We start from the raw sequence: 14,840 nt of genomic DNA on the forward strand, positions 1-14,840 counted from the left end.
AAAGGTTCATGCTAAGAATATTTCAGAGTACTTTATTATAATGAATCACTTTATTAAAAATTCCAATTTATTATCGAAATCAACAAATTTCCAGTTATTTTGTTTAAAAACATTTTCGTTTTCGCTACAAGTAAAAACTGATTTATTTTGCAAGCAACTTTGCTGCTATTTAATTTTTCTAATATAATCTACTAAAATAACCTTCTATGTACTACTTATATCCAATACTATTTGAGTTAACAAATAAATTTAAATTAATTCAATTAAAAAATATCTTTCCTATTATTATAGTTTTCTTTATAGCAACATTTTCATAAATAAAAACGCTTAACAATATTTTAGTCTTCTTTTTACTTCAGTATTTACATACTTAACGGATGTATTCTTCAAAATATTTAAATATTTTCAATTAAGAAATTGATTAAATCATGCTTAAAGTATGCTTTTCTTAATTTGAACTGTCTCACTTGTTGGTTATTTAGTGATTAAATGATTTATTATAATAGACAACTATATGTGTAGGATAATGCTCCAAAACCATTTCTATTACTCTAAATAAAAATTATATTATAAAAGTATATACTATTATAAAAAATACTAAATATTTATATTTATTTATATATTGCAAAAAAAATGAGTTCTTTTGAAGGGCATAAGTTAGTCTACCTAACCTGACTTCATCTTTTCACGCGTGTTAATGTGGACGTCTTGGCGTCTTCTTTTCATACTCAAGTGCACCTAGCATCTAGCCATACACACACACACCCACACACGCACACTCACGTGCTTACTCAAACGCATACACACACACACACCCACACACACATTACGGTTAAGTATCACTCATACGCCCCGTTGTTGTAGTTGTCGCTCTTGCTGGCTGACTGCCACTTCTACTGTACCTGAAGTAGTGGCTCGGAGCACATGCTGCGGCAGCTGCTGCCCGAGAGCGAGTGAGTAATGTATGCAAAATGTCTGCGCTTTATTTGGCAGGGAGGCAGACATGCAAATAAACTGAGCACAAAGGCAAAGCCACAGCAGCGGCGTCAAAGCCTAAAGCCAAAGGCCAAATGCCAAAGGAAGCCATGCAAAATAGTAAATGACTGTGAAATCGTGGTGAACAGAAAACGAAAATGAAAACGAAAACGAACTCAAAGTTCTTCAACTATGAATTAAGTGCAATGCTTTCGACACTAATTAAGCGACGATCTTTCAGCTTAATTCATAATTATTCACAAATTCACAAAGCGTCGCATTCGTATTAATTATCCGACAGTTTCCATTAGCCACACATAATTGCAGAGGCTTTTGCGGCTAGCTGGCAGACACTTTAAATTTTAAAAAGAAATGTGCAAAGAAAATATTGAATTTCTTCCATTGTAGTCAAGTGAAAAAAGCCAATGTTGTCAGATGCTTAATATACTCGAAGCATCGTTTTTCTGCGCTCAACGTGATAAATTTTACGACAGGCGAACAAACAAAAACAAGAATTAATGAAAATAAACAAATGAGCAGAAAAAAAAGTTGCATTGCTTGAACTTTAAGCTTTGGCTTTAAAAACAAAACCGTTTCGATAAAAATATAATTAAAGCGCACACAAACAACACACATCTTATAGGAAAAGGAGAAAAAGCCGAGTAAACATAAAAATAAATTCTATTTAATTAAGAGACTACGCAACCGGAATAAAACGCACAGACGTTAAACAAGAAACGCATTCGAAATGTCCAAGGACAATAACCATAAAGTTTTGTCAGCATTTGAATACTAAGCGAAATATATGCATATATATGTCTATATATTAAATACAATGAGACTAGCCGAAAATGCAGATTAAACCCTACGCTATTTGGGGAATTTGCTGTGCGATATTGATACATTTTCAAAAATATAATATATATAATACTGTAAGTACGTTGAACTAAAGCATATCTTCAACCTTTCAAGTATTTAAATCTTGCATACAGACAGCTACAAATCACTAATGTATTTTTAAAAAAGCTTTGAAAGCTCCTGCATAAGGAATTAAGATTAAGCTTCTGGTAGTCACACATATATTTATCCATTCAGCTGACAATTCATATTAAGCTGTGGGTTATTTAAGGAGTAAGCTTTTATAAATAATCTAAAATAATAAAGTTCAATATAACTCGTTTAACTAAGCAGGAGTTTCTAGCTTTCAAGTAATTAAATCGAACATGAAAATATTCAATACGAACACAGCATTAATGTGTTTTTAGAAGGCTTTTAAAGCTGGACTGGAAGGTTAGACTAAATGGCTTCAATTAGTCAATACTTCAAATATTTATTGCTGTGGTTAATTAGGTGTCAGGTTCAGATGGTGTCATCTGATCATAGCTTACCTTTATGTCGCTGCTGCTACGCACAACGACATCCTGGCCAGCACTATTGGTGGTAGCAGTCATTTGGCCGTTACTCGTGGCGACCAGATGCACATTGATGTCCGAGCCAACGAGATCGCCCTTGCCTGTAACGGTGTGTATATATTTAAAAGTAGAAAAATAAAAAAAACAAAAGGTCAGGCGCTAAGTGAGAATCAATAAGCATAAAAATAGCAGTCATTTGTCTAGGCAGCGTCCTGAATGAATAACTAAGCAGATGACTGGCTTAAGTAGAGCGAACGAACTTTCGAGTTCAATAAACGCTTTTGACAAGAAAAACATTAAATGGAAACATGGCCATTTATGCGAACGCGACTTGAAAACATAAAGCACCCAAACTTCCCAAAAACACCCAGTCAACGAGACCGATTCAAAATTATTACTTACCCAGAATGGCAACAACCATGTCGTCCTTGATCACTTCCATTGAGCCATTGCACAGATAATATATATAGTTGAGTGCATCGCCTTTGTGTATCAAATATTCGCCGGGTGCACAAAAGTTAGTCTTTATGTGCAGTGACAACAATTTCAGGCAGCCCTGTAAAAACAACACGAGCAACAAATATAATAAATAACAATGCGACAAATTCGCGTAAATGAGATTGTAGTCAAGTTGGCAACTTCAGTTGGCAAAGAGCTGCTCAAACATCCTCATCTTTGTGGCAGGAAGCTACTTCTTCCACTTGATTCGCATGGTTGATGATGTCGTTGATGTTGCCACGAAAATTGGCTTAAAGCGCGCTTATTGCCATTGAGTGGTTTTTGTTTGCCATTTCTGTTTAAGCGGAATAAATGTTTGCACTCTTCGTTTTACTATTTTACTCCCAAGTTGCATTTGGAGCAGCCTTGTTGATTTTCTGTGCAGCTAACAAATTATTCAGTGTCAAGCAAAAGTATGCACCGAACTAAAATTTTAGTTATTTAAGTTTGCTGTCAGTGCTTAGTAAACAATACATTTCTCAAAGGATACTGCTTCTAAAATCAAGTAGTGCCTTGCAAAGGACATAGCTCTTCCGAAAGTCTCAGTAATTTGCACAGTTTGTAAATGTTAATAATGACGTGAAAATAGTTCATGAAATATACTTCTTTCATACCGTGTCATCGGTTAAGAAGTATATAAATATAAGAAAATTATTTCCACAAACAATATATAAGTATATATAATTAAATTGATGTGGACTATAATCAGTACACAACTTTCTAAAAAATGATTAAAAAAATAAAAATTTTAAATTAAATTGAAATGAAATAGAACTAAAAGCGAATAATTAATAAGGGCATATCCCTTACTGAATATATAAATATTATAAAATTTAAGTGCATATGTTTCTAAAGACATTTTTAAAATAAAAAATCAAAAAATCAATAAATCATTAATTACACTTTTATTTATTAAACTCAATCTTTTGATAAAAGTATCGGAAAGATAAAAATAATAACACACATAATTATATCTGTTTAAATGTGCCTATTTTTATAAAAAGTAAAAAAGCCTTTTTAGTCCTTCACACTTAAGAAGTTCGCTTACAATGCCATGAAAAACTTATTACTTAACTAGCTAATTTTTACAAACATTGTTTTTATTCCACTCTGTTGGCGAAGCAATAAAAATATATTTGATTTGTGTGCCTAACTTTCTTCGACACCCTAAAAGCTAATGGTTTGAAACTTGGAATATAGGAATATTGGAATATATATATATATATATATATAGCCTGCCATTTTTTTTATGTACTTAATTAGGTGATAGATTACTAGAAGACTAACATTTAAGACTGTTAAGAACATTGGTTCCCTCAAAATTACAAAAAGTTTAAAGACGCATTAAAAATTATGCACCCCCGCCCCTTTTACATTTTAACAGACTTTTTCAGACTGCAACATTCTCACTTGATTTTTTTATATATATTTTTTTGGTTTGCCTTCATCAGTTTTTTCTTTATGCTGATTGCGGAAGCAAAGTTTCGACTTTAATTACAGCTGGATAAATGTCAAGTTGAAGCTGATGCCCAGCTCAAAGAGCATCTCTGTATAAACTTGTGTTATCTCGGAGTGCACACAGCAAAGGAAACTTTGCAAGAAAATCGAGAAAACTTTTTCACATTTATGAGCAATGAACCTTTGGCGCTAATGCAACTGAAGCTTAATTGGAAAATCAATTACACTTAAGTTTTTAGCACCGATTTTGCCAAAACGTTTGCAACTCACCGATGTATATGTAAGTGAGAGTGTGTGTGTGGGTGTGTGTGTGTGTGTGTGTGTGTGGGCGTGTGTGTGCCCTGAAGCTTAGTGTGCCAAATGACATGAGTATTGACATTGTCGGCTACGGTAATCGTCACCACTCTCACCGTTGCATTTGCTCTAGCTCTTACTCGCTTTCACTATATAAATGTGAGTGTATATTTATATATATATATATGTGTGTGTGTGTGTATATGTGCTTGCGTGCGATTGTGGCCAAAAGTTTTGCCTAAAACCTTTTTCATGCTTCAGTCGTTGCCCTTGTCGAGCTGTTGGCCAACAGGAAAACACGCGCAATTTATTCAATGGATAACCGAAAGTTTCACCTGTGTGTGATTAAGGTTTGTGTGTGTATGTGTGGTTGTGCCAAGGAAAATGTCTGTTAAGCCAGCAGTTGACTTTTGACTGGCCCTGGCCAAGTTAGCTGCCGATTATTTTGACATTGGCAGCGGTATCAGCATCAAAATCAGCTTCAGCATCAGCATCAGTATCCTAAGACCACTTGTTTGAGGGCTTGTATGGCTTTTAAAGCATCGTCAAACCCAGCAAAAGCATGAAAAGCGCAAGCGACGCATATACAATATAAATATATATACATATACACAAACATATTTTTATACAAACACTTAGAAAATCGCCATGGAAATTTTAACGTTTTTCTTGATTTTAGAAATAATTTGTAAATTCAAGAAAAATAATTTCTAAATTTCCGAAACAATAAATGAAATTTAATGGCTTGGCTTAGAGCTTAGCTCCGTCTGCCTTAGATATCGCTTAGCTCAGAGGGACCTCAATCAACTCGGGAACCGTGGTTCGTGTGTTGAAATCGACATAAAATCGTAAGCTTTTTAAAGTAAATAATATGTATTTGTAAACTAACTAAAATATCAATAAAATAAGCAACAAAAACGCTATTTTTTGAGTTTTGCTTGTACATAAAAAACAACCACCTTGAAAATTAAAGATATTTTTTCTAAATTTATTAAAAATGAAAACAAAAACCCTGTTTTTTTAAAATATACTTTTTGAATACCCTAATTCAAAAATGTATGATTTTTTTCGGTGTGTATGTATGTATGTAACTACACTCACCTGTGAGGCTGCCTCGAATATCGGCAACTGTAATATTTCACGATGTAAATGCATGGAGACATCTCCACGCAGCTCCTCCGGAAATTCGCGTAGCGTCTGTAATCGAACCAAAAGAAACAAGAGAAGAAAAAATCAGAGGAAGTGGGAATAAGTGTGTATATATAAGTGGGGAGGTAAACATGAGCGACAAGTGCCAAAGCCACACACACACACAGATGCAAACCTTCACACACACACGTGCAAAACTGAAAGTGAATTGAACGATGTTGTAAGCATATATTTGAAAATTTCTTTTTCATTCCATTTTTTTTTTTTGGCCATTGCACTTTTTGCCATCTTTCTCTACTTTCATTTCTTCGTTTTTATGCATGCGCAATATGTAAAATAAATATCTTTGTCCTTAGCGTTTCCTTTTTTTTTGTTTATGTGCCGGTCCCCGAGGTGGTCGCAAGTGTATTGAATGAAATTGTTGAGAGGATTAATATGAAAGTTGAAAAGCTTTTGCATTTTGTTTGTTTACATTTCGGTTTCGCTTTCCTTAAATTCTGTGCTTAGAACGAGTCAAGTAACCTCCAGGGGCACATATATACATATATATACATATATCTATATATATATATTCCCTTATGCACACAACGTATGTGTTTCTAAATATGTGGCTATCCCTTGCCTTTATGAATGAATATTACTCCAAGTTTAAGCGCTTTTGTATCTTCAACGTAATTTGTTCGACAACAACCCATAAGCCAAAGGCGTGAATAAACATTGCGGATTGGTGTATGGAAATTTTGGGGTGTATATACTTGACATCATGTGCAAACAAACAAGAAACATCAAGTATATTTTGGCTCCTTAGCTCAGTATTTGAATCATACTTTTCATAAGAAAAAATTAATCATTTTTTCATGCAAATTTGAGAATCAAATATAATTTCATTGAGAAAGTTAATTAAGTTAGATTGAAAATGAATGAATTTAACTAGTTTCGACTATTTCTACATAATTGTACAATACTATTTGCATTTACTTTAATTCATGAATGCGAATGCGCATCGATTGACTGGTTTCTATGGCACTTGAACAAACAAATTCCAATCAAATATTTGCATGATGACACAATCGCAATATTTGTTTTAGATATACAGAACAATACTCAGTATAAAATTTCAGGCGCAAATACTGCATCGGATGGTGAATAAATCGGTAAAATTAGTGTTTTAAATTAGTTTCAATTCATTCGGAAAACTAAAAGCCTATTTTGGCCACAATTCAACAAATTTGTGGTTAAATTAACACACGGAATTTTGTTATAATTGTGTATTCGACTATGATTTACATTGACATGGGCAAAAATATTTAAATCTGATCCAATTCAAACAACTAGGAAACTAACTATTGAATATATGAACAAAGTTGTAAAAGTTCTCACTGTGTGAGTGTGTGTACAGTTTTGAATATTTACTTAGTTAATGGAACATTTCCCCGAAGGCCAACTTGAAATTGTTATTTATGTGTGCGCCTCAACCAAACAAAATGCAAAGAAGTGTAAAATATTTTACACTAATTGCATGCAATGGCCAAAAAGTTTTTCAACCCCGAATGCCAACATTAACAGGCGACTGTCAGCCAACTAAACGTAGGGCATTTCATTTGTCTGGCAAACATTTCAGCTCGAAAATTACGCGCAAGGACCTCCCACACAATTTCTGATACAATGAACACACGTTTGTCGAGTGCCTGCGCGAGGGAGTCGCGGTGGAGGACATCTAAAGGGCCAAGAGGCTCTTGACGTTTTGCCAGTTATTTTTCATGCGCAATAAATTAACAATTTAATTTACTGCCATGTCCTGCCCTGCCCTGCAATGCCTCTCTCCCACTCACTCCTCCTACCCAACTGGTGTTACATTTTACACTCCGCACACATATTAACCGCGCTTCTGGGTATGTGGGTGCATCATTCATGTTTCGCAAATGTAATTAAATTAAACTTGATTTAAACATATAATGTTCAACAACTGTACCACAAATCATTTAATTGTTTTCAAATTATCAAGATATTTGTACCACAAAAATAACCAACGTTTTTAAGAAATCAATATCAATAAATTCGGTTCAAATGTATTTACTCTTGCGGTTATATGTTGTAACTTGTCATATTTTAAAATAATTGGTTTGGAAATATATGTAAAAATAATAACGACTTGTACGTTGTAATTTATCTTGCCAATGTATTCAAAGTAAATATCATCAATATCCGACTCTTCGTTGCCTCTTCAGCAAACTGTCTGGGCAATTTTTGTAATTTGTTTGTTTTTTCTCAATATGAAAAATTGTTATGCTCCTTTAATTAATATAATTAAATAAATCATATAATTGCTTACTGTTCTTCATTTTTTTTAAATTTAATTTTACTTTTTGCTGCCTCCAGGTCAAGTCTTATTTTTTTAGATTTTTTTCAATGCTCCACTATACAAATGACCGAAGCTGGGGGAATTCGAAACATGTTTCAGCATAAAACTTATATTTAAATTAAATCATATTTAGTAACTTAATAATTTAAAAGCGAACGAGGATGTGTGACATATAACTTCAATCAATGCTCTACAGTTATTTCTGAATATATATTCCTAGGCTATTTCTATTCCAAATTCTTTTCAACTGTCGTCGTGTGCAACTTTTTGAACACTTTGAGCAATCCTGTTCGTGTTATCTGTTAATATTACAATCAATGTCTTCTCGGTTTAACTCTCGCTGCACCATAATTTGACTTCATACTCAAAAATAAATGTATAACTAAAGATATCTGTGGCAGCTGTACTCAAATGGTTGCAATTCGAACTTAATTAGACTAGTTTTGAGGCAAGACAAGAATACGCAAACAAAAGGACCTCCCAAAGAGCAGAGCACTGGCAGTCTGCTCAGACGAGTGCAGCTTGTTCCTAGCAGACACTGAGATCATTTTGGTGGGAGCAGGAGGAGTGGGATATGGCATTTGAGCAACGATGAAGGCAGCCAAACAAATGCGCAAATTAATTCGCATCTCATGGCAACAAAATTGCAGAGAATTCTTGAAACAATAGCGCGAAATCTTGTTTGATCTGATATCATAATAGTAATATTTGGTAAATGGCATGTTAAGTCTAAGCACTTCCTGCAACTCGCCCACTTCAGCGTGCAACAAAGTTCGCTTGTGTCAATTTGTAGCATCTGCAGTTGAATGGAACGCCACAGAGATACATATTAAAAAAGTTCTTGCTACACACATACATTTTGCATGCTGTGTGAACTGGGACAAAGTTTTACCCAACTTCAGGTTGAAACTGAAACTCAAAAGATTTACCCCTGCTGGGCCAGATTTAATGAAGCAACAAAATGGATTTAACTTTGCATTGCTTCCACAATAAAAACAAATCAGATGAAAAACTTTTGCAAAGGGTCGTACAGCTAAGAAATATTCAATTTAAGGATGATCAATTAAGCTGACTATAAATAAAGTTTAAATATAAGTAGTATGTGAATTTAATAACTATTTATATTTCTTGCACATGGGATACAATTTATCATATCAGGCCACAGACAGACACCTGCTGTAGACTGTCTCAGCGAGGGTCGTCAAAGTTAAAATAAATTCAAAATAAATTTCATTAAAATATCAATTAAAAATACTCATTTATTTTCGATTTAACAACTTGAACTTAAAAAAATTATGTTCATTCATAATTCAAATCTGAGAGGCAGAAAAATAACATTGAACTAAGCTAGCAGAAATGAATATAATTAATTTTAGATTTTAATAATAGCTGCTGCAATTTAAAACCAATATAAATAATTTAATTCACATCTGCTGGCGAATATTATTATTTTTCAATTTTAATAATAGATGATACAATTAAATAACAATATATATAATCTAACTTTAGGCATTGATGTGCGAGCAAAGCTCTGCTCATCAGTGTTGATTTCAATTATAAATAATTGGACTAAATTGAATTCAATATTAAATACTTTTGATACGAACCACTGGCGCCATGAGCCAGTACGCCAACATGTATATCTGCCTACTGGCTGACATGCAATCAAAGGGGATTCCAGCTTTTGCCGTTTAACCCAATGCCAATCAATAAGTCACATAAGAGACCTTATACACACACCGACACAAACAAACACACACAAATGATATTTGGCTTACCCCTATTGTACATATGTATATAGATATATATACCAAATATATTTATGCGAGACCCAACAGACATTTGCTTAATTAAAGGCACTGAGATATCAAAATGCCAATGAAGCCACATTCCACTTGTCCAGTGCAAAAGGTTCTGCGCTGTATCGGCAACTTTTGTCTACCAGCCATATATGATTTACGAATGAACAAACACATGAAGGGCTTTGGCATTCACTCGCACTCGAACTCTTATTCATACTCGCACTCGCACTCGAACTCATACTCATACTTTACCTCGTAGATATCAATGCCATGACTGAGCGACCATGAAGTTTGAAAGTAGTCCTCAATGCGCTGCTTCAGCTCCTTTGGCATCTGAAATTCACAATGAATGATCTTAATTTAATTTTCAATACAAACATATCTGCGGGTAATCTCTGAGCATGTTTAACTTTGTTAAATCATACTCCAGTGATTCAGAAATTTGCCTATATCATAATATTTATTCGCCCTTCTTTACTTTTTACTTTGCTTATTAATAAAATTAGTTTTAGCAACTTTGGGCTTTTACTGGGTAGCCTCAATCCTTGCAATAAATGTTAAATCATTTTACATATTATATCCATTATATTATTTGTAAAATTTGTTTATTGAAATATACATTTTAAATTATCTATCTTTAAATTACATTTGCTAATGAGCCACAGTTTTTTATGTTCCCATAGCTATTATGCATGCATTTTAAAGCAGGCAAGCAGCGAGTGGCACAAATGCACTTAATTAGGAATTCAGCGTTTGAATGCTGCCTAATGGAGCTGCTGGCATTCGTTTTATGTGCACTTGGAAGAAGAGCGCACCATCAACAGGTTGTGTGCAACTCAGTCACGTCTCGCAACATGGCAAACATGGCCAACTCTGATAACACAGCCAGGCAACCGCAGCTAACATAGGCAGAAACCAGAGACCGGAGACCGGAAACCGTTCCCATCCAATCCATAACCTAATGGTGCGTGGCATATGGCAAAAGTGTGCTGCATTCCAATAAAAGTGAGTGAGCCAAGTACTTTAAGCACGAGCTGCATACGTAAGGCGAATGTTGCCCAGTTGACAGCCAGACGCAATAGCAAAAATTAATTTCCTATGTCAGGGCCAGTGTTGGCTTTGCTATCGACAATGAGCCAGTCCATAAAGTGCTCAAGTATCAATGTGGTGCAGTCAACAGCCAAGCAGAAAATAGCAATATTAAAATGCACATTTGTGAGAATAACTGCAGCTGCTAATGGTTAAATCATAAATGAATATAGGTCTGACTTTAAATCCACTCTAAATGTAAAATAAAAAAATGTATTTATTATTTTACTGTAGGGTGGAAAAACAAAACAAAAAAATGTTATTGCTAATGCCAATAAGTCTATAAAATTCAAAATGAATTCAATTAAATTAAATAAAATAAAGGATCTGATAAATATGAGGGTATTCAAATGTAAAATGGTGCAATATTTATAGAAAGGCTTTGAGTATTCAAATATAATATCAATTATTAACATTAAAAATGTTTTTTGCATGCTCCAGAGCAAACAATAAAAATTAAATATATTTTGCAAGTCTGATTTTAGAGCTACTTTCTTCATTTCAGGTCAATTAATCTCTCTCTGAATTGTTATTCGCATTCGTATACATTTATTTGTTAAGCAACTCGTGAAATAAAGTCATTAGGCACACTAATTTATTTCATAGTCACTTGGATGAGAAGGCAAATGGTTAAATCAATAGATAAATACTCACATTATGCAGTGCCACGAAATCCTTGAGGTCGCGCCATTTGCTCTCATAGAGGGATCGACGTGAGTACATGCGTTGTATGATGGCAGTAACATTACCAAAGACCACGGCATGCATCAGAGCTGGGAGAGGAGCAAAGAGTTGTGATAGTGAGATATGGCGAAATATGGTTTCACAATCCCCAAATGGGCTTAGTGCACACAGAACACAGATATATATGAACGTGGCTGATTACCTACCGCCAATCAGCATCATTATAATGGTGAAAACCTTCTCGGCCGTTGTATTGGCCGATACATTGCCAAAGCCCACCGATGTGAGGCTGGTGAATGTAAAATACAAGGCTGTCGAGTAAGTTTCAGCCGTTGTCAGTATGGCAACGGACGCGTTTTTTCTCTCGGCGAGCAGCTGCAACCAACCTGTGAACAAGACTGGAGGATTTTAATAGTACAAAAAAAGCGAAAGAGACAGAAAAAAAATACAAATAGACTTTGTTTAGTAAATCAGGCATTAGCAGATGGCGCGAGGCGCGTGGCGCGTGGCACATGCTGGCCAACCAAACATATAATTCTAGTAGTTTTTGTCATTCAGCCGCTTGTTAAACCGACAATGACTTGGCCAAAAAAAAACTTTCTCAACTTGGTGCTGCCGGACTTGTCCATCACAGTAAGCTGTCAGGGCACACGGGAGGACTTACACACTGCCAGAGCGTGTCAAAGCCGGCTAAATGGCAACGGATACGTCAAACGGCAAATGCCAAATGGCAGTTTGTTAACTTTCTCCTAACAATATTCAAACTCGTCGCAACATCATTTAAGAGTGAGTGAGTATTTACTTCGTCTCGTGTTAAGTGTACTATGCTGATGTAAAAAGTAACTGGCAATTTGTTGCTTTTGTATATTATTTTCCCTGGTTGAATATTACAATTTACCAAGGGAATACGCCTGGCCTAATCCATAAATAAATGCTAATCTGCGAAGTGTATAAAACTTTAAGACACTTAATTTGATGATACCCTATAAATAGCCTAACAAATTCAATCATTATAATTGTTTTTTTTTATTTACTTAAGCAGCATATTTTGTAAAAATTTTCTTGTAAGAATAACTATTTTACGCCCACTCAGTGCCTGATGTTGCAGTACAACATACCCTTCATATATCTACTACAGGATATGCCAGCTAACTAATAAAACGTAAAGTTTTGTGAGATGAACGGATTACTTTCACTTGATGTCAGTTAGAAAAAGTTTCGTATGTGTTTTCTTGGCTGCTTAATGCGTTATGCCACATTTCTATCCCCTTTACCATCTCCACAATGAAGTGGGATATTATAAATTTTCCGCATGCTTGTCTACAATAACAGAAGCGTTTTTTTTTAAATTAATATGTTATGAGAATGCCAGATTAAATTTGACATTTGCTTTATAAGCTAATTAAATAATTGTAATTAAAGCACCCACATAAATTTTAAATTGTAATTTTAATATGCTTTAACATGAACTTATTCTTATAAATAACTAAGTATGTATATCCTTCCCATCAGCGGCACGGTGTATCCGATGAAGCCATAAAAACTTTTTTCTGGGCTCACATACGCCCATATTTACATATTTAAATCACAATAAACGGTGATTTGAGATTGTTCCGCACGAGTTTTGTACAAAACTTTGCCATTTGAATGTGCTAATAACCGTAATTTCCCCCTTGCAGCATTTCACCTGAGCTGCTTTAAGCTTTTCTGCCAACACAACACATTAAGAAAAATATATATATATATATATATATTTGTGTGTGTGTGTGTGTGCGTGCGCATGTGTGTGTTTAGGAAAAGAGTTGTGTGCTGCGGGCAAATGCAGCATTTTCATGTGGCGTTTGACGAGCCAAGGCAAACACAATCAACGCTGGCGGCAAACTAACCAAATTACTGTCCAACTAATACACACACGCAGCACACATTGAAGACACACACACGCAGCACACACTTGTGTGTGTGAATGGATGAATGTTAGATGACCTTGTCTTTCTGCTATACACTCAGAAAAAAAAGATGGAAAAGGTTTTCCATTATTAGGAAATAAATCGAAATTAATATCATTATATAATATTATTTTAAATTCAGAAATATGTAATGGAATTTACTGTCGAGATTCCAGGCCTTTAGCCTAAGCTGTTTTTCTATTTATAAACTACTTAAAATGTTTTTGTCTGTGGAACCTTAAAATACTAATTATTTGAAATTTTAGAAAATTCTAGCCTGGCATAAAGGGAAAAGAAACTTTCAGTTTTAGAAATATACTTGTTGAATAATCTGGTAAGTTGACCTTGACGCCAAAGTATGGCGTTTTTTCTTTGTATTTTATGGCGATTTATTTTTCTGAGTGTAGTCTATGCGTCCATATGTCCATATGTCAGTGTTACTCACCAATGTTGCTCTCGGGAAACCACTCGTATTCCTTTACGGCGATGACATACCAGATGCAGGCCAGCCAGTGAGCCGCCACCGTGAATGAAAACATTAGCAGCGTCAGAATCATAGCCGTGTGCTGTGAATATCGATCAATTTTTTGCAATAGCCTCGCCAGGCGCAACAAACGCGTCAATTTGACAAGATGAATGTGCGATTCCTTTTCATCGAAGTATGCGGATACAGACAGAGTAGATGAAACGAGACCAGATACATGGTTAGGCGTTAAATAAACAAGCAATCTAAAAATTTGATAAAACAGTGCTCATCCCGCTGAAGCTTAAATACCCAAACCATATACTGGATTCCTGTTGGAACGGACACACAAACGAACATCCTTATATACATTTAATCAACGAAAATTATTTAATGAAAAAAAAAAAACAGGCAACTGTTAAAATTAATTTTTTAAAGTTTCGTTTCAAAAGTTAATACAAGCTTTAATTGCATGCCGGACAGCTAATGTTATTTCCAGCCCTTGTAGTTATCTGAAATTATGTTTACCACTTTCTAGGGCGTAAATCTCATTAGAGCACACGAGCACAAAAACATACACATGGCACCAAAATTTTGACACATGCCCATTTATTAGCTAGTATTTCCTGCCGTCTCAGTATTATAGCTTCCGACCCCACTCAGCAGCAGAATGGGTGGAAAATGAAAAGGGATAGTTAAATAAAAAGT

At 34.7% G+C, this 14,840-nt stretch overlaps 1 protein-coding gene across 1 annotated transcript in view; it reads right to left on the reverse strand.

The window, feature by feature from the left end:
* LOC6560010 (potassium voltage-gated channel subfamily H member 8) overlaps positions 1-14,840 on the reverse strand; it is a 70,732-nt gene that overhangs the window by 3,574 nt on the left and 52,318 nt on the right. Inside the window, exons 9-15 of the mRNA XM_043216446.1 lie at positions 14,115-14,316; positions 11,930-12,121; positions 11,694-11,812; positions 10,203-10,283; positions 5,739-5,834; positions 2,790-2,943; positions 2,364-2,488 (exon numbers count right to left, since the gene is read on the reverse strand). Of these exons, the coding sequence (XP_043072381.1) occupies positions 2,364-2,488; positions 2,790-2,943; positions 5,739-5,834; positions 10,203-10,283; positions 11,694-11,812; positions 11,930-12,121; positions 14,115-14,316 (969 nt within the window). The remainder of the gene's footprint in view (positions 1-2,363; positions 2,489-2,789; positions 2,944-5,738; positions 5,835-10,202; positions 10,284-11,693; positions 11,813-11,929; positions 12,122-14,114; positions 14,317-14,840) is intronic.

Source organism: Drosophila grimshawi, unplaced genomic scaffold, assembly GCF_018153295.1.
Source record: "Drosophila grimshawi isolate 15287-2541.00 unplaced genomic scaffold, ASM1815329v1 contig_1369, whole genome shotgun sequence".
Taxonomy (NCBI): domain Eukaryota; kingdom Metazoa; phylum Arthropoda; class Insecta; order Diptera; family Drosophilidae; genus Drosophila; species Drosophila grimshawi.